Source organism: Mauremys mutica, chromosome 4 (genome assembly GCF_020497125.1).
Source record: "Mauremys mutica isolate MM-2020 ecotype Southern chromosome 4, ASM2049712v1, whole genome shotgun sequence".
NCBI lineage: Eukaryota > Metazoa > Chordata > Testudines > Geoemydidae > Mauremys > Mauremys mutica.
In genome coordinates, this window is record NC_059075.1 from 101,498,976 (window position 1) to 101,522,928 (window position 23,953).

The 23,953-nt window shown below is 45.1% G+C and overlaps 1 protein-coding gene across 1 annotated transcript in view; it reads left to right on the forward strand.

Moving 5' to 3' along the window:
* PDE3B (phosphodiesterase 3B) overlaps positions 1-23,953 on the forward strand; it is a 255,046-nt gene that overhangs the window by 154,584 nt on the left and 76,509 nt on the right. Inside the window, exons 3-4 of the mRNA XM_045014892.1 lie at positions 10,759-11,007; positions 18,033-18,175. Coding sequence (XP_044870827.1) covers positions 10,759-11,007; positions 18,033-18,175 — 392 coding nt within the window. The remainder of the gene's footprint in view (positions 1-10,758; positions 11,008-18,032; positions 18,176-23,953) is intronic.

The following is a 23,953-nucleotide window of genomic DNA, read 5'->3' on the forward strand; positions in this document are numbered from 1 at the left end:
AGGGCGGTTGCAGATACACTGCAGGGGGGCTCTGTCCTCCTGCCTGAGGTCCTGCATAACATGCACAAGGCGCAGGAGCATGTCCGTTTGCTCCCTCATTAGTCCAAGCAGCGTTTGAGTCACCTGCTTGTCTTCCTCACGCCACCTCTCCTCCCGTTCGCTGTGTGAGCGCTGGTACAGAGAGAGGGTCTCCCTCCACTGGCTCTGCTTGTCCGCCTCGTCTCGGGAGCACCCCATAAGTTCAGTGAACATCTCGTCCCGTGTCTTTTTCTTTCGCCGCCTAATCTTTGCCAGCCTCTGTGAGGGGGATGCTGTGGCGGGTCTGGAGACAGTCGAAGCTGTGTGATGGGAAAAAGGGAGTGAATTCCTTGCAAAGATAAATTTTTGCGAACAATGAACACAGTCTAGTCTGTCTCTGTGAATTCTGGGTTGAGATCCCAGTGCCTGATGGGGCAAAAACCATTTTCACGGGTGGTTCTGGGTAAATGTCGTCAGTCATCCCTTCCTCCGGGAAAGCTACAGCAGACAATCATTTCAAGCCCGTTTTCCCTTGATTGCCCTGGCAGACGCCACAGCGTGGAAACCATGGAGCCTGTTTTGCCTTTTGTGCCTGTCACCGTATGTGTACTAGATGCCGCTGACAGAGGCGATCCAGCAGCGCTACACAGCAGCATGCTTTTGCTTTTGCATGACAGCAGAGATGGTTACCAGCCATACTGTACCATCTGCCATACCATAAATTGGTAATAAGATGGGCATGGTTACCAGTCCTTTTGCACTGCACCATTTGCTGCTGTCATAAGTGCCCCTGGCTGCTCTTAGCCAGGGGCGCAAAAGCCAAAATTGGGAATGACTCCCTGAGTCAATCCCTCCTTTTTGGTATCTAAAAATAGAATCAGTCCTGCCTAAAATATGGGCAAGTGTACTAGAGAACCACTGTATCAGAGAACCAGAGAGCACAGCTGCTCTGTGTCAGATCCTGCATAGATTATGAGCTGTATGCTATTCACAGGGGGTGCTCCTGCAACAACCCCACCTGTTCATTCCATTCTTCCCCAGCCTTCCTGGGCTACCATAGCATTGTCCCCCCACTTGTGTGATGAAGTAATAAAGAATGCAGGAATAAGACACAGTGACTTGTTAGTGAGAAATGAGTGGAAGGCAGCCTCCAGTTGCTATGATAGTCCAGATAGGACATTAAGGAGTGTGGAGGAGAGGAGCCCAGCATCCTGCTGCTAGTCCAGGGGCAATTGAATCTTTTCTTTACACATGAAGGGTGGGGGCTGATGAAGCTCAGCCCCCTGTTGCTATGATGACGATGGTTATCAGCCATACTGTACCATCTACCAGGAAAAATTAGGGCCAGGTGCCCTTGATTGACCTTACCGATGCTAGTCAGCATGGTTACCAGTCCTTTTGCACTGCCCCATGTGCCAATAGGCTGATGATGACGATGGATATCAGTCTTATTGTACCATCAGCCATCCATAGCGTGGGGGGAGCAAGGATGTTGGTGTTGAGTGCTGCACCATCGCGTCTATCTGCAGCATTCAGTAAAGATACGGTGACATGTAAAAGAGTCAAGAGAGGATTGTTTTCCCTTTCACTTCTGGGGGTGGGTGGGGGGCTGCGTAAATTGCCGAGCTATGCCCTGACCCACCGCGGACACTGTTTTTGACCCTAGAAGCATTTGGAGCTCAGCCAAGAATGCAAATCCTTTTCGGAGACAGCAGGAACTGTGGGATACCTTGCGTCCTCAGTCCCCCCTCCCTCCATGAGCGTCCATTTGATTCTTTGGGTTTCCGTTACGCTCGTCACGCAGCAGCGTGCTGAGTCTCTGCTATGCCGTCTGTCCGGAGATTTTTTAAAAATACTTTGGACCAGGCGTAACATTACAGTAATTCCCCTAATTAGATGCAGGAGTCTCCGAGCGAGATCACCCTGAGGACGGTCACTGAAGGAGATAGAGAGCGCATGCTGCCTGAAAGCCAGCACAAACCAGGGCCCTATGCAGCCGTGCTCGGGGAGGCAATGCTCCCTGAGTACCTCATGAAAGCCTCGCACGGAAAAGTGTGCTACCACGGAGCACCCAATAAGGCAGCTCTCCCCAGGAACCTCCTGCGGAGGCTTTTCGATTCCAGATCTCCCAGGAGGATTTCTGTTCTATCCCCATATATAGAGAGACCTCCTTTTCACATACTTCAGATTCCTGTTATATTAAGAATAAAAGTTTACATGGTTAAAGCACTTACCGACTGCTCCTTCCCCTGATTCAGGATCCGGGTTAATGGCCGGGGACGGTTGGTAGGGGATCTCCGTGACGGTGATGAAGAGATCCTGGCTGTCGGGGAAACCAGCGTTGTAAGCGCTCTCGCCTGCCTCGTCCTCCACAAACCCTTCCTCATCTTCCCCGTCCGCGAACATCGCTGAGGAACTGTCCGTCAACACTGTCCCATCGTCAGAGTCCATGGTCACTGGTGGGGCAGTGGTGGCAGGCTCCGTAGCGTCCGTTTGCTGCTTTGATTTTTTGGTAGCCTTGTCTGGGGTCCTTGATTTTCACGCGGCGCTGCGTTGCATCCCGGCTGTATCCTCTGTCTCTCATGGCTTTGGAGACCTTCTCGTAGGTCTTTGCATTCCGTTTTTTGGAGCGCAGCTCCGAAAGCACAGACTCCTCGCCCCACACACCGATCAGATCCAAGAGTTCCCGGTCAGTCTATGCTGGGTCCCTCTTTCTATTCAGAGATTACATGAACTCCTCTGCTGGAGAGCTCTGCATCGCTGCCGGTGCTGCTGAGCTCGCCCCGATGTCCAACCACGAAATGAGATTCTAACTGTCCAGACAGGAAAAGGAATTCAAATTTTCCCGGGACTTTTCCTGTGTGGCTGGTCAGAGCATCCAAGCTCGGACTGCTGTCCAGAGCGTCAACAGAGTGGTGCAGTGTGGGATAGCTCCCGGAGCTAGTAAGTTCGATTTGCATCCACACCTAGCCTAATTCGACATAGCCATGTCGAATTTAGCGCTACTCCCCTCGTCGGGGTGGAGTACCGAATTCGAACTAAAGAGCCCTCTAGGTCGAATTAAATGGATTCCTGGTGTGGACAGGTGCGCGGTTAATTCGAATTAACGCTGCTAAATTCGAATTAAAGTCCTAGTGTAGATCAGGCCTTAGAGTGGCAGAAGTTGTGGAAATGCAGTTCAGCCTGTCCAAGAGAAAGGGCATAAATTGTTGAACTTATTACATACATCCACTACGGAGGGGCTTGTGCGATATAAATGAAGACTTAGTTATGTCAGACTCCAGTCTGTACCACCAACCTCTACAAAATTTGAAAAAAACTATTAGGTTCCTTTAGCAGGCTTTGACTATTTTCTACATTCATCTTCCTCTGCGGTCTTTAGTTGTGACCCATGGCACAAGAGAAGTCAAAATATCAATGTTTTAGGACTACTCCAAAGGAGAAGGAATAAAAAAGATTGGACCTTCTGAGGAAAAAGAGTTATTCGTAAGTTAGCCTTCAGTTTTGCATAGTGAATTATCAGACCCTTCTTTCACATTATGATTTCCTTGTGCGGAGTAAGGTTGCTGAGTTTCTCAAAAAACTTTCTTCTGACTCCAGGGAAGAATTTAAATCTTGGAGGGTCCATTAATACTGAAGACCTCACTACAGGCCTCAATTGATTCTGCAGATATAGCTTTGCGATTGATAGCGATCATCATGCAACATATCATGGCTCTAGTCATTTGGATTGCTAAAGAAGGTTTCAACTACACTAGAAGACCTTCCTTTTGAAGGAAATCATCTGTTCAGTTCCAAAACTGTGGAGTCGTTACATTTGTTGAAGGATTCTTGAGTCACATTATGGGCACTATGTATTTCAACTTCCCAGCACAAGAATAAACAGTCTCAGTATAATACTCATCATAGCAGCAGTGGTGCAAGTAGGGCAGTATGGTACGCCATACCAGTAAGATATTTATAGCTGGTACTCTGTACTGGGAAGACACCGGAGGAGCAGAAATTGGGGCCACCGGGTGACCCCATGCCAGCAGCTTCGCTGGCATGGCTTTACCACCCTCAGCCCTTCCACGCAGCTGTGTCTGCTGTCAGGACAGAGCCTCCTCCGCCCCACCCCCACCAGGTAATGTGAGATGGATCATGGAGGGGGGGATGGGGAGAGCCTGGGGGCCCGGGCTGGGTGCAGAGCACGGAGGAGTCACGTGGGGAGGCCACATGCCCCCCCCCAACTTGTACCCCCTCTTTGTGTCCCTCTCATGCGTACTGGTAAGAAATAGATTCTACTTGCACCACTGCATAGCAGTCTGCCACTACTCTATTATCAGAGAACATCAGATTTCTCTAAGAACAAAGGGTGATTCTGTAAGAGGAGACCTTTGTCAGCATTTACTAAGATGAATTCTAAGGTGTTGTATGGCTCCAAGTGCAGTCATTTTGACATGTATATCGAGTGCTGCCAACCAACCCTGGAAGTTCTTTTCACTTTTCCTACCCCTTTTTGGGACCATTCCAGGAGGAATGGAGAAATAATACCACAATAATATGTACTGGAAATAATTCAGCGAGGTCACTCTATGCAATTCCAAGAAATTCCTACCCCTAATCCATCTCTTTAGGGACCCTTCTCAGAAAAGTCTCCTTCAGCAGGAGGTTCAACCTTTGCTGGCTCTCAGTGCTATAGAGGAGGTTTCCCTTCAGTATTGGAGGAAAAGGGTTCTATTCCAATATTTAATAGTTCCTAAGAAATCAGAAGCCTCATGTTCAATTTTAGACCTGAGAAATTCTTTTGTTTGCCAGTTCAAATTTCAAATGGTAATCCTGTTCTCCATACTTCTTCCCTAGAAGTATGGTTTGAAGCTTTCAATCTACAAGACACATATTCCAGCCAGCCAGCAAACAGGAAATATTTTCATTTTGCAGTGGGATAAAATGCATGTCATCAATAGAGTCCTTACTTTTGGGTTGTCAATGACATTGAGAACCTTCATGAAATTTCTGGCAGGGATAGCAGCACGTGTTGGGAAAAGGAATGTGTTGGTTTACTTGTATCTAGACCAGTGTTTTTCAGCCTTATCTGAAATCAAACATTTGTGTGACGCCCTTACTTTTTTTTTTTACTCTTGTAGTAAATGTATCCATTAAAATAGCAATAAGCCTATAGAATTGGTTTGTGTGTGTATTTGGAGAGATTGACGGATAACACTTGACCTTGAAGGGTGAAGGTGTGTAGGTAGCAGAGGAGTGAAATTTTCATTGCTTTGGCTATAATAAAATGTAACACCTTGTGACCTACTACTTGCCTTTTGGGACCTGCAGGGGACATGATCCACAAGTTGAAAAGTAGTGATCAAGATTATTTGTTGGTGAATGGGTCTTTTCTCAAACAGGTAATAAACAGTGTTCAGTACGTCATTCATCCGTTCTGCAGACTGGGACTGAATAAACAAGGAGACGTCTCAGTTAATCCCAGCTCAAAAGGTAGAATTTATTGGGGCTGTAACGAACTGCACAGTGGCTTAAGAATAACTGCCATAGACTAGATTCAACAACATGCTAGACTTGATTAATCAGTTTCAGAATAGAAGACTTGTCTTTGGATTTTAGGTCACATGGCTTCATGTTCCGTGGTGATCCCATTTGCAAGACTCCACCTTTGTGGTCTTCAAAAATGGCTATGGATGGTCTGCCATCCTGCTGTGTGATTTTTTTCATAGAAATAAGTTTACACTCTGACCACACTCTAAATTTCTCCCCAAAGTGAACTCTGATTTCCACTTAAATCACAAAGCCACATTCATCCAAGGGTGAGGCTGTGTTACATACTCTAAATCAGTGATTCTAACTAAATCTTTTTGGGCTCAGGACTCATTTGTAAACCTTGATGGCCTGTCAGAATCCAGTAAATAGCTTTAATGCAAAACAATTCTGGCTTACTAAATATTTCCTTCCCACAATATATACTATACATATTAACATAATAAGTACTAAATAAGTACACCATGCATACAATAGAGGTGGCTGCTGTCCCACAGGGCTGGCTGGGCTTGGCTCCCCACTTCAGCCATTGTGACCTCTGAGGTTGCAGTGCTGCTCAGGTTTGGTCCAGCCCCACTGTTGGGAGCCAGCCATGCGTTGCAACCTGGTGCATGGCGTCATAGCACCACTCACTCACATTGGCCCATGAAGCTCCTTGTCATCATGACAGAATGGCAGTTGGACCAAACCTGAGTGATGCTGTAACCCTGAGCACTAGGTCACAATGCCAGGAATCAGGGCTGAGCCCAGCCAGCTCTGTGGGACCAGGGCTGCCTCTGCAGGCTGTATGTGTGTGTTTATGGAATACGATCTGCAACACCCACTCCAAAGGGCCTCCCATGTCCCTGAGGGGCAGGACTCCCCCCCCCAACTCTTTGATAGATTCTGGGACCCCAATTTTGGGTCGTGACCTCGGGTTGCAAAATTGTGCTCTAGATGTTCCCTGAGCTCTGTTTTTTGACTTAACTAGAACAAAACCATTCAGGAATTTTCGTAGGCTATTTGTTTCTATTGATGAGAAATCCAAAGACAGTTTTTACCCAGAGACTCTCTGACTTGGTGGTGTCAAATTGTATAAAACCATGTTGTGAGGTGACCAGTTTAGAACTCCCAAATAACCTTTCTTCTGACTTGATGTTCAAAGTCAGCTAATTCTTGTAGTTTTATATTTTTTGTATATATATCACGAGTGGCAAAACTTACTGACCCTCCAAGCCGGATACAATAATCTTTGGAAGTTCAAGTGCCAGGCGTGTTTGCTAGGGCTTGGGCTTCTGCCCTGCAGTGGGGCTTCTGCCTGCAAGTGCCTCCTGTGGGGCAGAAGCTCCTAGCCCTGCCTCCCTGCTAGGCAGAAGCCCCTAGGCCCCCCCCACCTCACAACAGGGCACCCCTCCCGCCCAGTCTGGTAGGTGAAGAAGGGGGGGGGGGCTTCCATGAGCGCACTTTAATTGTAAAAGAGCTGCATGTGTCTCTCAAGCCATGGTTTGGCCACCCCTGATATATAAGAAGAGTGACCATAGTCTCATAGGCAAACATTGGCCTCTAGTCCTGTTTCTACTTTGAACTTTACAGGAAGTCCCCCTATCGTTAGTTCCAGCACCCAGACATTATCCTGGGATTTGTTCTGCTTAAGCAGGCCTAAATCACCATTTCTAGGAATAAACTGATCATATCCTACTCATGTACAGGCAGTTTTCTTTTCCCTTTTTGCTAGTTAATTGGTGTCTCCCCTTTTATATTTTAGCCAAATGCTTTTTAACTACTGTTCATTTGATAAGATTTCCATATGCTGTGCAGTCACACAGGTCCACATTGCCAGCATATTTTACTCAAGTCTGTTTGTGTCGCTCTTAGGCTTCGTTTTGATAATTTCTAACTTTCTCATGTTCATTTCTTGTGGAACACACATTCAGCTACTTTAGCTCCTACCAGTATTCATTCAACTGCCATAGCTGCTGTCCTATCCAAGAGATTCCTCTCTTTAGATTAGAGCCATTGGCAATATACTAGCCCCAAGGTCTGCAATACTCCATTCCTCTCTCCTTCTCCTCAATCTCAATTTATTCCTCCTCCTCTTTCTGCAACACCTGTGTTTCTGCTAGAGTATTATCAAAGCCCTCCTAGAAAGAGGTCCCATAAAACTGGCTGATTTGTTGCCAACAGCTCTGAGGATAGGGAAGTTTCTCAAGGGACGTCACTTTAAATTCTGTTCCTGATCACTTTCCCTCAAGAGAAAAGCACCTAGCAGATATAGGCTTTCCACTGTTTCATTTAGGACCAATGAGATCCTCTCTGTCCTATGTTAGGAAGATGAGACCCAAGAGTGATAATCCTGTCAAATATGTCTTAGAAAACAGAATTACAGGTAAGTATATCCTTTTTGGCACAGTATATCTAATTCACTGGACTATATTTAGGAACTGCCTCTTATTCCAAGTTCATATGTTGCTAGGCAAAGTTTTCCCACCACATGGTTATCTGTTTTCCTCTGCTTAATTCTTCTGCTTTCAAGGCCTTAATTTAAAACCACCATGCGTTCACCTCAGAAGTGACTAGTACTAGGTACATACCAATACAACTTCTTAGGGCTTGTCTATAGGAACACTTAGTCTGCTGCAAGCTGGGGCATAAATTTACTCCCCACCCCCGCTACTGTGCCACTCACTAAGTGGACTGCTCATTTTTGTTCCTAACTATTAGTTATTGTATAGGTTTTACTGAATAAGCTATACTACTATACAAAAGTGCACAAAGTGATTTATGCTTAAACTATATTTTTTAGAAAATCTCACCTTAACTAAATACTAGGGCAGACTAACTTTCCCTCACAAGTCCAAAGTCAGAAAACACACAAATACACAAATATTTACAGTGATAATTATGAGAAAGTTTTTTAAATTTGATTTTGATTTTTTTAAGCAGAGGGGATTGAAAAGGCTATTCTTTTTTGGAAGAGGAAAAATAAGAAAAGATATTAAATGTCACCTCAGAATTTCTTGTCCTCTGAATTTTTGCAAATACTTTCTCACTACTTATTTTTCTTTTTTTTGTTCTTCTGTTCTGTTACTCAGTTCAGGTATTTCCAGGAATCATCAACTCCAGTTCTAAATTTCTTGTTGCTTGTAGCGTCATTTGCTTTCTTTGACTTCTGATTCCATACCCTAAATTATTTTTAAAGAGAAAACATTCCAATATGAAGTTAAAGCTTCTTATTTCTGAATGTTAGTTCATGTCCATCCATTTACTAATTACTATTATCCTGTAATAAAACCAAATTAATTATGAAAGCATTTTGTGGGCTTCATATGAAATTTGAGTCACCTTACAAGTACATTATTTCCAGAGTAAACAAATTCAATTCTTTACTGGTTTCCTAACAGGACAATCTGCCAGTGCTGGAAATGAATCTTGCAGCCCTTCCTGTCTTCTTTTTTATGCTTTGAATATTTTTTTTAAATAGTAGATGAACAGTATCTTTTAATAATGTCACAGTTAAGTCTATGTATTCACTTTTGTTGGTTCTACACATATGAATTACTTCATATTTTAAGACACTGAATTTCATTAGCCATTGTTCACTCACTTCTTAGTTCTACATAGACTTCCTTTAAATTCCTTACTTTGCTGATTCTTCATCTCTGAGTCTGCATACTCAAAGAGTTTCATTGTGGATGTTGAGTGCTTCTGAAATACAAATAGTACCGGTAATTATAGTTTATGTCCTAGGTTGATGGAGGCTAAGTGTGCAGAAAGTAGAACTTACTGGAGAGTGATATGTTTTGTGATTAAGGTCCACCAGTTGAGAACATCCCAGCTGACTTTTTTTAAAAGAAAATTTGCTTTTGATGCCATGTATGATGGTTCATACTGTTTGTACATCTCTGGTGTAAACTTTGAAAAGCAATAATAGAGGGGTTAGAAGGCACAAAAGTATACACTGCTATTGGTTATTGTTACTTTAAAATTAATTTGAGAAGCCTGAATCATTTTTGGGCTTCTGAACCTTAAATGCAGAAACATACCTCTTTGGGGCATAGACTTTCATTTACCTGCATGTTTCTGCCGTGCCTACCACAATCTGGCCTTGACCTAGTTGAGGCCTTTAGACAATACTACAATGCATATAATAAAAAAGTGTACTTTTTAGCATCATTTGTAGGAGACAAATAATTTAAATATCATGTATAAGTATCACTATGAATGTTTATAATGTTTGTTAACGTTTGTAGATAAGATGCAGCATCAAAACCTTTTTTGTTTTATACCTTGAAATGAAACTGAAATACAATTTTGAGAGATTGGGCAGACTAGCCATCAAATAAAAGTACTGAAAAATTAAGGAAATGTATACATTATCCATCTATTGGCCCAAAACCTGAATTAAAGATGGAATATAATTTTATTTTATTCTGGTCTTGTGAGGGTCTCCATTTTTTGCCCATTACACAAAAATGAATTGAATGTTATTAACTTTATCAACTTTAGTAATGAAATAAACTTACAATTGTAAAAATATCATATGATCTTAAGCTCCTTTTTGGCAGCTTGCTATTCACTGGAAAATGTGCTGCTATAAAAATTAAATTGTGCCAACTGAAAAAAAAATTAAAAGTCTAATTGAAAATTCTTAGGATATACTCTTCCCAACAATATTGGACATTATGTACATGCTTAATTAAGGGAAGAAATGATGCCCGATCTTTATTGTTAAAAAAAGAATGAAAGCAATACTGACAGCTCTTGCACAGTTCCAAAGTATGCCCTGATGGTGTGGCTGAAGTTGGTGAGGTATCCCCCATTCATCTTTCCTTGACCAAGGAAGGGACTAAATGTTTAAAAAACCTGAAATCTAAATTGCTTTCTAATGATGTAAAGTGATTTTTCACATAAGAATATGTTGATGTAATTAATTCCTGGAAGAGTTGTTTGTATTGACTCAGGTAAGTTTTGAGAACACTATGCAATATTTATAAGGGCCTGATTTTGACTGATTCACAGTTAATTTATTTCTCTGAAAATATACTGTTATGAAAGCTATGATGTTGTATGGTTGCTTTTTTTTTTAATACATTAAAGAGAAATGTTTATACGATTGATTCCCTCCTGTTTTAATGTGAATTATGAGAGTTATAGATATTTTGTTAATATTTTATATACCAAGTGTATAATTAAATTAGTGATTTACAATATTTCCCTCTGTTTTAGAATGCTGGCAGTGGAAGTGGAGTTGATCTTTCAGTACTAAATGAGGCTCGCAACATGTTATCAGACCTCTTGATCGATCCAGCCCTTCCCCCACATGTGATTTCTTCCCTTCGAAGCATTAATAGTTTGATGGGTGCTTTCTCTGGCTCATGCAGGCCAAAGGCTAACCCGTTCACACCATTTCCTGGCTTTTACCCATGCCCTGAAATGGAGGACACAGCTGAAAAAGGAGATCGAAAGCTGCACAAGGTCAAACGATTGTATAATTGTATTTAAAGTGTGTGACATTTTGAGCAATGTATCAAAGAGAATACTTTTGCAAAGAATACTTCTGTTTGAATGGTAGCTTCTTCCATCTTGGGTTTATGCCAAGATTTTGAAAGATAAGAGCCTAAAGGTAATCTTTTAACCCCTATTTAGACAGCTGTTTGATTATTGAAAGTGCTGAGCAGCCACAAACTACAACTGAGCTCAGTAGAAGGAGTTGCATGCTTAGCACTTTGAAACTCAGACAGGTGTCTAAATATGGAGACAGGAGACTAACTTTAGGATCCTGTTTTTTAAAAATCTTAGCCTTTTGTGTTTTTTTGTAGGTATTTTGCAAAATCCCACATTTACTTGTAGAATGCAACAGTGACACCTTTCATCTTCCTAGCTGTCAAAGGTTTATGTTCTCATTGTGTTGCAGCAGCTATCAATTCTAGATAGAATTATGTTGAATCACTGCCTGGTAGCATAGTAAAATGTTCAATACACCAAATCATAGGGTGACCAGATGTCCCGATTTTATAGGGACAGTCCCGATATTTGAGACTTTTCCTTATATAGGCACCTATTTCCCACCCCCGCCCCCCACACACCCCCTGTCCCAATTTTTCACATTTGCTATCTGGTCACCCTACCAAATCATGATCACTATGAAAGAAATGCAGTTTACTTCTGTACTCTGTGTGTATTGTATTTTCAAAAAACAAAACTAGTAATAAGCTCTTTGAGGCAGAGACTGTCTTTTTTATATGCTTGTACAGTGCCTAGCACAAGGGAGCACTTGCCATTATATTATTTGCTGTAATGCAAATAAATAATATAATTTCCTTTTCAAACTGGAACATGTATAGGAAATTATCTTTTTTGCAGGTGAAGATACCAAGACATACAAGTTTAGCAGTTCCCATTTCTTTTCTTGGATTAACTATTCTTTCAGCACAGTACTCTGTTTAGGTTGCTGTTGCATATATTGAGGATGTGATTTTATCCAGCAAGGCTGCAGAAACAGAGGTGCAGTTAGCAAATGTTTTCTCTGCTCATTCCAAGATGTCCCTGGTCTACAAATATTTTAATGGTATTAAGACACCAAGGAGGGAGAGGAATTTAATGTGATCCCCCCCACCCCTCTGTTCAGTTAGGTTTAATGGGGTAAAACTAAGAAAAGGAAAATGTAGATGGAATATTTGGAAAGTTTAATGAAGATGAGATCTGTAGGCTGATCAGTAGTCTCCTAAGGGAAATGGTAGAAGCCTCATTGCCAGCATTATTAAACTAGACAGGAGGTAAAAATTTCAAGAGAGCTTAAGTTCTTAGTGTCCTAAGTCCCATTTTGTAAACCAACTTAGGCACTTAAGGTATGTCTACACTGCAATATAAGCTTGGGCTTGAGTCCAAATCCCCACTTCCATCTACACACACATCTCTCAGACTTGGGCTCGGACCCAGGGTCCTAGGACTCTGCGGGTACGGAGGGTCTGAGCCAAGCTGGAACCCAGGCTTTAAATCCTATTACTTTGCAGTGTAGAGACAGCACTTCACCCCCGACTCAGATTCTGAAGGTCCACCAAAAAGTATCCAACAATCCCATGGGCCACTTCCTTTGTTCTCTCTCTCCCAAGAATCTCCAGTTGACTTCAGTGAAAGTAAAAGCAATCCCCATTGCTATAATGCAGCAGTTCAGTGAGTCAGCATTAATCCTTGCATTGCCTTCTGACCACTGAGCTACAAATACACCATCAGAGAACCTTCAGTGTTTGCAATGGAGACTGATCAGAATAAGCTTTCTGCAAAGTGCACGGCTTCATCGTTATGCAAGCACATCCAGATTTTGGTAAATCTCTGGTGCGAGGCAAGCAAAACAATGGATTTTAGTAAGAGTATCAGGAATGATTGTGCATACCAGCAAATAGGGAAGAAACTGTCAGCATTGCAAATATACCGGACTGGTGACAAGTTTAAGAAGCAGATGAAGCATCTCAAGAGTGAGTGCAGGAAAACCAAGGACCAGAGCTTCACTTCAGGCAACTCACTGACATAGTACACGTTTTGTGAGGAGTTTGACAGGGTGCCAAGCGCAGAGCCATCAATGATGCATGATGACCTGGTCAGCCAGGATGGCACCCCGCTGGCCCCAGAATACAGCATGGGGAGTGATGGGAGCCAGCAGCAGATGCAGAGTGATGCCAGTGAAATTACTCTTAGGCCTGGTCTACACTAAGAAGGGGGTTCGAATTAGGGTACGCAAATTCAGCTACGTGAATAGCGTAGCTGAATTCGAAGTACCCTAATTCGAACAACTCACCCGTCCACACGCGGCGGGGTCGAACTCCGCGGCTCCCCCGTCGACTCCGCCAACTCCTTCTGCCGAGGTGGAGTACCGGAGTCGACCGCGGCGCTTCCGGAGTTCGAACTATCGTGTCTAGATCAGACGCAATAGTTCGAACTCCAAAAAGTTGAACTCTCCGCGTCGAACCAGCAGGTAAGTGTAGACGTACCCTTACTGAAACCAGTCCCACAGGAGTCTCTGCAGCACATCCTGGAGTTGTACTCAGAGGAGCTGTTTGATACCCTCTTGAGAAACAGGCCACTGTGGAGCCTGCAGAAGACACAGATGGGACAGAAACCGCCCTGGAGCCTGGTAAGTTTGTGGCTCCATTATAAAGTTTATTAATATGGGAATGGGAGGGATTTCCATTCTATGAACCAATGTAAAATTTATTAGAAGTCCCAGCTAGCAGCATTTACCCCCTAATGGCAGAATGTATCCCAGTGGCATGACTCTCCCTACCCCTCATCAAATGACAGCTAGGAAATGCAAACAATAAAAATCCTTAAAAGTGAATTTTTACTGGAAAGGCATAGATTTTTGCTAGGGCATTCCCGTTTATTAAAAATAACTACTTTAAACTGCCATACCGGTAAATATGCTGTTCCGTAGCTACTCAGTGATATAACGAGCCATGTGGTAATGGTAACCTGTGGTGGGGAGGAGCTGGAAATGTGTTCCGTTCGCAGATCTAGTCCATTTGAGGTAAAGGTAGTCCATGCAGTCTGTAGGTGACAAAAGTATTTGTCCCAGATTTGCCTGGGGTTTGAAAGTGCACCCAGAAATGTGCTGGGGGGAGAGGGTTTAAAGTGGGGTGGCCATGGAATTAAATGTTTTTGCATGCAGTCATAATCAGCCAAGCCACGTGGAAGTTAATGCGGCATTCTGCTGAATCCCTCAAGAATTCTGACCCAATCGCAGGTGTTGATAGATGCAAACTTTTCCTGAAGCACAAACTCCAGATAGGTAGTGACATTTCAGGAAAGGTTGTATTTTCCAGGGCCATCTTGGTAGCTGACCAGGCCAGTCCACTCATAGTTGTGCTAGTCAGTCACTATATGTTTGAATACTTCCGAGGAAAACCCTGCAGTTTTCCCACCAGCAGGTCAGAGTAACATCTCCCTTTGCCAGTCAGCGACCACAAGAACTGTACATCCTCGAAAATGTGGAAGGTCTAAAATGACAGAAAAAGCTTTTGTCACAAGGCCACTGACAGCCCTCCCTCCCCTAACCCAAGTAGTTCTGCAATTTTAAAAACAAAACCAAAAATCCTTTGAATTTTTAACTTTTCATTGTGATTATCCAGGCTTTGTCCAGGGAGCTTCTGTGGACAGAAGCATCCCTCTCACAATATATTGGAGTTTAGTTTGGAAAAGTAACATTTTATGTCCTTGAAATTCCACAAAGATTTTTTTCTGTGCTCCTGCACTGAGCTATTTGAAACAATATCCCTCTGTGTCTTGTTCTGTTCCAGGCCTCTCAACCTCTATTGGCTGCAGTACCTGCACAGCTCACCCACAGTGTAGTACAAGCCTGGCCCAATGTACCTTTACAGACTGTTCCAAGAGGAAGAGTTTCTGTGGTGAACTTATGGTTGAACTTCTGGACAGAGCCAATACCAAAAAGAGAGAGACTTACAGCTAGAGAAAAGGCATGCTGAGAGGCAAAAGGAAAGGCTGAAGCTGGCTACACACCTTTGGGATAGGGTTTTAGCATTGGAGCAGGCTACGGGAGAAGGACAGAGTTCAGCAGAGAAAACTCTTTGAGCAGCTGCTATCAAGAATGGCTGCAAGAATATTGGCTTCTGCCACATCATCCACACCATGGTCTGAGTCACATCATCCACACTGTGGCCTGCATCCCTGTGCAGTACCTGGGGATGCAGTCCAGAAACAACTTGTAAAACTCCATGGCCAGTGGTCCATGCAATTGGGCCCCATGAGTAGCTGGACAGGGCAACTTTGCCCCATAGAATCTTCTTTCTTGACCCTCTCCCCTTTGGATGCCTGCAGCCCCTTCTCCTGGCACCAAGCATGGAGTAAATGGGATAAGAAGAGAAAGGAGAATAGAGGGCTGGAGACATGCAGTGGTAGGGGGTTTCTGTCTTGTTCATGGTTTTACTGTTTGCACTTGTTCTTGCACTTGTTGTTGTTGTTGTTGAAAGGTTCTGTTGTTACTGGTGTTTTGGTGTGGTAATGGCAACTGGCCTGCCTGGCAATGGGTGAATGTTGTACTTTTATAAAACATGTTTATAAATAAAGCTTTTTATGTCAAGAACATTTATTATCATCACTGTATTACATCATACAATGTGTATTTAAAATAATTAAGATAAACACATGATCAGGGACTATTAGGAATTAGTACGCAAACAGTATTCCTCTATAAAGTTAGATGCATCAGTCCACACTTCAATCACTTCCTTATATGAATCCATACTGTGAATCATCCCCTACCCAGCATTTCATAAGTGGGCATGGCATTCATAAGTTCAGTGCCTGGCAGTCAAGCCCCACCCCTCCCCAAGCACTGAACCCCGTCCCCACAAGCAAATTCATAAAGATACTATTTCCTCTTCCACTGGGACCATAATGTGGGAGCACAAAGCATCCCTGATTTCTGCTGCCCGCGTACATCCAGCTCCAGCTTTGGCGGGTGAACTTTCTGGCTTAGTGAACTCATTCAGCAGCCCTTCGCTGTCATGGATCCATTCAGAGGGAAGTGGCTCACCTCTGATATCACAAAGATTGTGAAGAGCACAGCAAGCCACACTAACACAGACAGCCTTGATTTCACTGGCATCCAAATGTGTCTGTAGACATCTCCAGCAGAATGTCAATCTGTCAGAAGCACATTCAACACTTTTGGAGAGTGTAATTAAACCATCTTTTGCCAGCACCTCTTACATCAGGTATGATTTCATAAGCCAAGGCAAAAGGGGGTATGCAGGGTCCCCCAGTATAACAGTGGGGACAGTAACTGTATATTATGACGTTATTTGGTGGGAAAGTTCTACCCTGTCTGTGAATATAGACTCCTGATCAACCAAAAAAATCTGGCATCATGAACTTTCCCAGTGCAGCCTGCACTGATATTCATAAATCAAGCTCTGAGGTCCATGAGGTCTTGCATAATAATCCTTTCTGATTTCTGTACTCATGCGCTCCTTGAGGAAGGCAAACTATGGGCACAAGTCCCATCAGTGTCCCCGACACAGTTTGGAAATCCCTTTCTCTCAAAGCCAGCAGTTACTTCAGGAATATCTTTTATGTCCTCCACCGTGGGGTAAACCCACATGCCTGATTGTCTGAGAAGCCTCCGCTACCACTTTACCACAGTGGACTTCCTAACACCAAACTGGTTGGTAACGGACCTGTAGCAATCTGGGGTAGCCAGCTTCCAGATGGCTATAGCAACCCGCGTATTGACTGGCAAGAGTTCCCTCATGCACGTGTCTTGATGCTGGAGGGTTGGGGCAAGCTGCTCACAAAGCTCCAGAAATGTAGCTTTCTTCATGCAAAAGTTCTGGACCCACTGCTGGTCATCCTAGGTCTGCATGACAATATGATCCCACCATTCTGTGCTTGTGGCCCTGCACGGGAAGCGCCTACATTGGGAGCATCAGTGGCTATACACAGTGCCATGAGCAGCATCTGTCAGTTTAAGTCTGCCATGGTAAGGTCCTCCTCCTCCTGCTCCATCATAAGCTCTGTGAGGTGCTTTTGGTGGGTCAGAAAACACTGCTGAAATGTGCACCAGCATCTTACAGAAGCTCTCCCCATTTCCTGACACAGGAATGACAATGCAAGCAAGAGAAGTTATTGAAAAGGCATTTGCTCCATGTTGCTGGTTCCAGTAGCAGGGAATGTACAGACCAAAATGACTACTCAGCAAGATGGGTTGGCAGGCTGTTCCAATTTCCTCTAACATGCAGCATGGAAAGTAATGTTTTCCCACAGTGCACCATGGTCAAAGGGCTAGAGTGGACACATTTTGGAAGTGCGCTAAAGAGTCTGGGATATGGCTGGTTTGATTCAGGTCTGTACGCTGCAATGTGGATGCCAGAGACCCAGGTCCTAACTCAGGTTAGAAAATTCTTAACATACGGTTAACAATCAGTGGAGATGCTCAAGCTCTGGGTTTTGTAACACAGGGTCAGCTGACTTGAGTCCCACTAAGTCTGGGTTTACATTGCAGTATAGACATATCCTTAGAAGCCTATGTTACTTTTGAAAATGGAACTTAGGTTCAGAAGTCACATAGGTGCTTTACCTAGGAAGAATATTAGAAAATGTATTGTAAGGAGCAATCCTATATTTGCAAAAAGATAGTCTAGATAATAGATCTCTTTCAGCTCTAAATTATTTGACTTCATATGAGGAATAATAGCTGGAACAGATGAATTCCCAAGGACAAATATCTTAGATTTTATTTTTATTATGGGATGAGGAGAAGATGAGAAATAAAATAGATATCTTTCTCTCGAATAGACTATTCCTAAATAAGCCTTTTTCAAATTTTTGAGATCAGTATGTTTCTAACACAGGATACCATACTTCCTACTTCTTTGAACATGATTAGCTATAAAAATAATTTCATACACTACTTGCAGAAATAATAAATCATAAAACTGTCTGCTTTCAATAAGAGAAATTTTAACAGTTGTTAAATTATTCAACAGGGATTAAATAGCAGGAATAGTTTACCAACACCACAGTTGAGACGAAGTTCAGGAGCTTCTGGCCTGCCACCTATTGAACAGTCATCTTCTAGGTGGGAACGCAATAATGGCAAGAGACCTCATCAAGAATACAATACTTCAAGGTAAACCTCCGATTGGTACATTTAAATCTATTTTACAACTGTAAAATAACCTACATTTACATATCTAATGTTTGAATTGGACTGTGTAAAGGAGTTTATGTACAATGTCATCATTGAATGAATTCTGGACATTTTGCAAGAGGTACTCCAGCATAAACTGCAATATATTAATATATTTCAAGTTAATAATATTTTGTTCTCATGTAGATTCATTTATCCATATGACCCAGACATTAAGTTATTCTGGCATGGAGTGAAGCGTCCAGTCATAGCCGGTATTATGACATACCAGTTTTTGTAGAAAATGAAGAATAATTTATCTAACAAACTAGTTTGTTTTGTCACTACACAGTTTCTAAATAGTTACCTGAGATAGAGCTCACAAGGGGAACTTAGGCACTGCAACCCCTAAATTAGTCAGTAGGTAATGCTGAGGTGATGGGTGTGGCCAACATGCAGTCATGTTGCTCCAGGGGATTTAGGTGCCTGAGTCTGAGTTGGAGGGAGGAGCTTCTCTCATACAGGATTCACAGTCATGAACCTCTCATGGAGTTAGGCGCCTAAGCCAGGTCAGCCCTTTTTCAAGAAAAACAGAGAAGAAAATCAACCTTTAGGGAAGTAATTAGAAAAATAAATATTCATTGGGCCAGTAACAGAGTGAGTGACTTTGTAGTCCAGTAGCTAGGGCACTTATCTGTGAAGTAGAAGACCTAGGTTCTAGTCCCCTTATGCCAATATTTATAAAAAAAAGTGGAACAGCTTCAACAGAAAAGATTGGGAGATGGGAGACCCCTTCCACATCAGACAGAGCAAGGGACTGAAGCCAGCTCTCTTTCATCTTGGGTGGCAGCTCTAACCACTGGGTTAAAGGTTACAAGGGGGGCAGTAGTAGCAACTCCATCACCTGTGAGAGAGGTTTGAAGTCTGGAGAGGGGGGTTCAGCTCCCCTGTGGTCAGAGGAAACAGACTCTTCATCAGACTCAGAAGTTGGCTTCTTTGTTGGCCCATCGTGGTACCAGCTTCAGCATTCTAAGAGCCAGTGGCCTACACAGAGCTGGGTCTCACCTTCATACCAGTCGCCCTTCTAGACCCATTGGGGCTTCCCACCATATTCCAGAACCTCTCTGCTCCCTTCTCACACTTCTACATCAACAAAGTACTGGGAACATCTGAAGGAAGGTCACCATCTTCCTTCTCCCGGTACTGTGTAGGCGGAGCTGTGTGCCCAGGAATCCCTTATAGAAGAATTGGAGGAGGGACGTCCTCAGCAACCTTTAGCCTCTTTTTCTTAGTCACCTGATGAGGCAGCAATGGCCTAATCTATCTCTCCCCCTCCTGATGATTTTAGCGCTCATCAAGACTTGTTGAAGAACATGGCTGTAGCTCTAGATATCCAGCCAGAATAAGTACAAGAAAGATCATACAGGCTTGTAGACATTTTAGCCTTGGTAGGACCGTCTAGGGTAGCTCTCTCTATTAATGAGGCTATCCTGGAGCCTGTCAAGATGTTATAGCAGACCCCTTCTTCTCTGCCCCCCATTGTTGAAGGGGTGGAGAAGAAAGATTATGTCCGTTCACAGGGATTTCAAACACTTTACAACAACCCTCCTCCAGGCTCTCTGGTAGTTGCAGAGGCAAGGACACCAGGCCTCTGCTCCAAAGGGAAAGGAAGGAGGAAAAACTAGATCTGTTCAGCAGGAAACTTTATTCCACAAGGGTTTTACAGCTCAGGATTGTGAACTAGCAACCTCTGCTGGGTCATTACAATTTCAACCTGTGGGATAACATCCTGAAGTTCAAAGACAAACTTCCTGATGATGCAAAGCAGGAGTAACCTGCTTTTATGGAGGAAGGCAAACTAGTTGCCAGAATGGCATTGCAGGCGAGCCTGGATGTGGTAGACTCTGTGGATTGAGCTATGGCCTTTGCCATCACAATGCAGCATTCATCTTGGCTGCAAGCATCAGGCCTCCCCACCGAGGCTCAACAAACAATTCAGGGCCTCCCATTTGAGGGCACCTTGCTGTTTTCCAGGAAAAGTGATGACAGACTCCACAGCTGTAAGGATTCAAGGGTGACCCTTAAGTCTCGGGGATCTATACACCCGCAACAAAAAGAAAGCAGTTCCACCCACTACATTCCCAGTGATTTCAGCCCTTCCAAGGACCTGTCCAAAAGGAGGAGTAGGGGTTACAAAAGACATCCTCTGCCTCCACCCTCCTCTGCCGCTGCCAGCTCTTCTAGGGATCCTTGATCATCTAAGCAATAATTTTGACCTGTTGGATGAGAGCAGTATACCACTCCCCACAGTGCCATCTTTCCAGACCCCTATTTTTGACAACCATCTATCCCACTTCTTAAGTGCATGGACCTGCATCACCCCAGATCAGTGGGTCTTAAGCATGGTGGAACTGAAATACACCCTACAATTTATTTCTGACCCTCTCCTTCCCACCACTATTCCCCGTTCCTCTTGAGGGTCTGCTCTCACAAGAGCATGTTGCTTCAGGAGGTCCAGTCTCTTCTCCTTACGGAGGCCATACAGGACGTTCTTCAAAGGGAAAATTTTATTTACATTACTTCCTAATCCCAAAAGAAAAGGGAGTATCAAGCCTATTTTATAGATCTAAGGCTGTTAAACAAGTACTTGAAGAAAATGAAATTCCAGATGGTCACTCTAGCATCTATTATCCCTTCCTTAGATCCAAGAGATTGGTATGATTACTCCTGAGGGCATTCTGCACCAAAAAATTAAAAATTCTGCACACAATATTTTAAAATTCTTCAAAATTCTGCAAATTTTATTTGTCAAATAAATGTGGAGGCTCCAGCATGGCATTGGGGAACACAGGCCACTGGCTGCACAGAGGTGGGAGATCACTGTGCAGCTCCTGCTCCATGAGACATGGATTCAGCGATGAGGCTGCACCCAACCCTGACACAATCCAAGGACCAGGCCTGCCCCAGAAACACCCCAGGGCCCTGCCCCTCCATGCCAGGTGCACCAGGTGTGGGCAGGCAGGTTCAGCAAGGCAGTATACAAGTATGGAGGGACTTAGTGTGGGGAGATCCAGGTGTGGGTTGAGAGGGTTCTCTGTGGGGCAGTCTGGCTGGGGGCGGCTCAGTAGGGGATCTGGATGCACAGGGGCTTGTTGGGTTTTTTTGGGTGCAATGGTAATGGGACTCTGCAGGAGGTGAAGGTGATTGGGTCTCAGCGGGGGTGGTGGATGTGGGGGGGTTAGTGGTCTGCATGAGGGTCTGGATGTGGAAGGCTCAAGTGGTGAGTCCAGAAGTTGGGAGAGTGGGACTCAGTGGAGTGGGGATTCAGGTGCAACTGGTTGGGGTTTCGTGGGGTGGGGATCCAGGTGCAGGGGGAGTGGGGCTCATCGGGGGTTCTGAGTGTGCGTTGGTGAGACTTAGCAGGAGGGTCTGAGTATGAGGGGGTCTGGATGAACGGGGGTTGGGTGGATGGGTGAACATTTCCCTGTACAGAGATCCCTCCCACTGCAGCTGAGGAGCAATGGGTGTAGGAAGTGGGGGTGGGGGGTGGGGGGGGGAAAAGGAGTTTGCAGAGTTCCTGTAGAGGAGAAATCTTGGGATGGGTCTGATCTAGCCCCGGATGCCATGCAGGGGAAGAGGAAGTCCCATCCTCCCCAGCCCAGGCCAGACTAGCAGCTGAGCCCGCCGCAGCGCACGAGCCACCCACCAGCCTGGTCTTCCCCAGTTCTACCTCCTGTCCCACAGTGATTTCTCTCTCTGCTGGTTGCCCTGCGCACCCAAAACATACTGCTGGGGAGGGTCGCATGTCCGCTCTTGTGGCTTCCCTTTGCTTCCCGATCAGAAAGTCATTTTTCTGCGGGGAAGCAAAGAAATCTGTGGGGAATATAAATTCTGTGCATGTGCAGTGGCACAGAATTCCCCAAGAAGTATATGATGCTCTTCACTTAAATGCTTATTTTCATGTGGCAATTCACCAGAGCCACTGAAAATTTCTTAGGTTCGTGGTCAATGAATTCCACTACCAATTCACAGTGCTACCTTTCGGGCTGTCAGCAGCCCCTCACATTTTCACAAAATGTACAGCTGTAATAGCAGTATTTCTGAGAAAGTCAGGAGTCCATGTATTTCCTTACCTACACAACTAGCTAGTAAAAGTCCAGAGCAGGTCTCATGTACTCTCCCATGTAGCCACTGTTTGATCCACTTTTAACACACTCTGGCTGCTAATCAATAAAGTGAAAGCCATCCTCTCCCGTTCAAAAAACAGAATTCATTGGAGCAGTCCTGGATGCTATAAATGCAAGGGCTTTCCTGTCACTGGAGAAGCTCCAAACAATGTGATTTTTTGTTTGTTTTAGATCTAAAGGTGCACCCTGTCACCACAGTTCGCAACTGTCTCACACTTTTAAGACGTATGACATCATGAACTTATGTGGTGCAGCATGACAGACTACATCTCAGACATCTACAGTGTTGGATAGCCTTGGTGTATTGACTGGCCAGCAGGGGCGGCTCTAGGCACCAGCTAAACAAGCAGGTGCCTAGGGCGGCGAAATTTAGGGGGCGGCGAAATGACGGGCGTGTATGTGCCCACTTACCGGAAGAGTGGCGGGAGCTCTTCCCCGGCTGCAGAGGACAGGCCGCTCCTCGGCTTGTCCCCGCGGGTGCACACCAAGAAGCGGCCCCTTCTCTGCAGCCCGGGTAGGGCTGCGCTACCGGCTCCCACCTTTCCGCGGTAACCCCCCCCCCCCCCAGGCGGAGCTGGTAGCGCGGCCCTGCCCCGGCTACAGAGGAGGGGCCGCTTCTCGGAGTGCACCGGCGGGGACAAGCGGAGGAGAAGCGGCCCCTCCTCTGCAGCCCGGGCAGGGCCGCGCTACCAGCTCTGCCTGGGGGGGGGGGTTGCTTACCGGGAAAGGCGGGAGCCGGTAACGCAGCCCTGCCCGGGCTGCAGAGGAGGGGCCGCTTCTCCTCCGCTTGTCCCTGCCGGTGCACTCCGAGAAGCGGCCCCTCCTCTGCAGCTGGGGAAGGGCCGCGCTACCAGCTCCCGCCGCTCTTCCGCAGTAAGGGCCCCCCCCAGGCGGAGCTGGTAGCGCGGCCCTGCCCCAACTGCAGAGGAGGGGCCGCTCCTCAGCTTGTTCGCGCTGCTCTCCTGCGGGTAGCGGCCACCCCCCACCCTCCAGACAAACCGGTAGCCAGCTGCGGGCCGCCTCCCTGGGGGGGCGGGGGGCCTAGGGCGGCGCTGCGCTGCTCGGGGGGGCGGGGGCTCGTGCTGCGGTCGGCGCCGCTCGGGGAGGGCGGCGCTTTTCTTTTCTGCCTGGGGCGGCAGAAAAGCTAGAGCCGGCCCTGCTGGCCAGTCACCATATAGATATGGTGGTTCACATACCCTCTTGGGTCTTATGCTCCCTGGACTGGTGGATAGAATGTACAGATGTTTCTGAGGGAGTCCCCTTTACCCTCCCCCCCCCCATAACAGACTCTGACTCTAGTCACAGATGTATCGGATCGAAGTTGGGGAGCTCACTTAAGTCACTTTTGGTCTCCCCAGGATCTGCATATAATATCAGGGAGCTCCAGGACATCCATCTGGTTTGCATGGCATTCCTTCCACACATCAGGGGGTGGAATGTGTTGGTGCTCATGGACAGCCTAGCAGTTGTTTTATGTAAACAAGCGAGGAGGGGCCCAATCCACAAAGTTATGCCAGGAGGCAATCCTCCTGTGGAATTTCTTCATTGCCAATCCTATCAACCAGAAAGCTGTTTATTTTCTGGGAGCTCA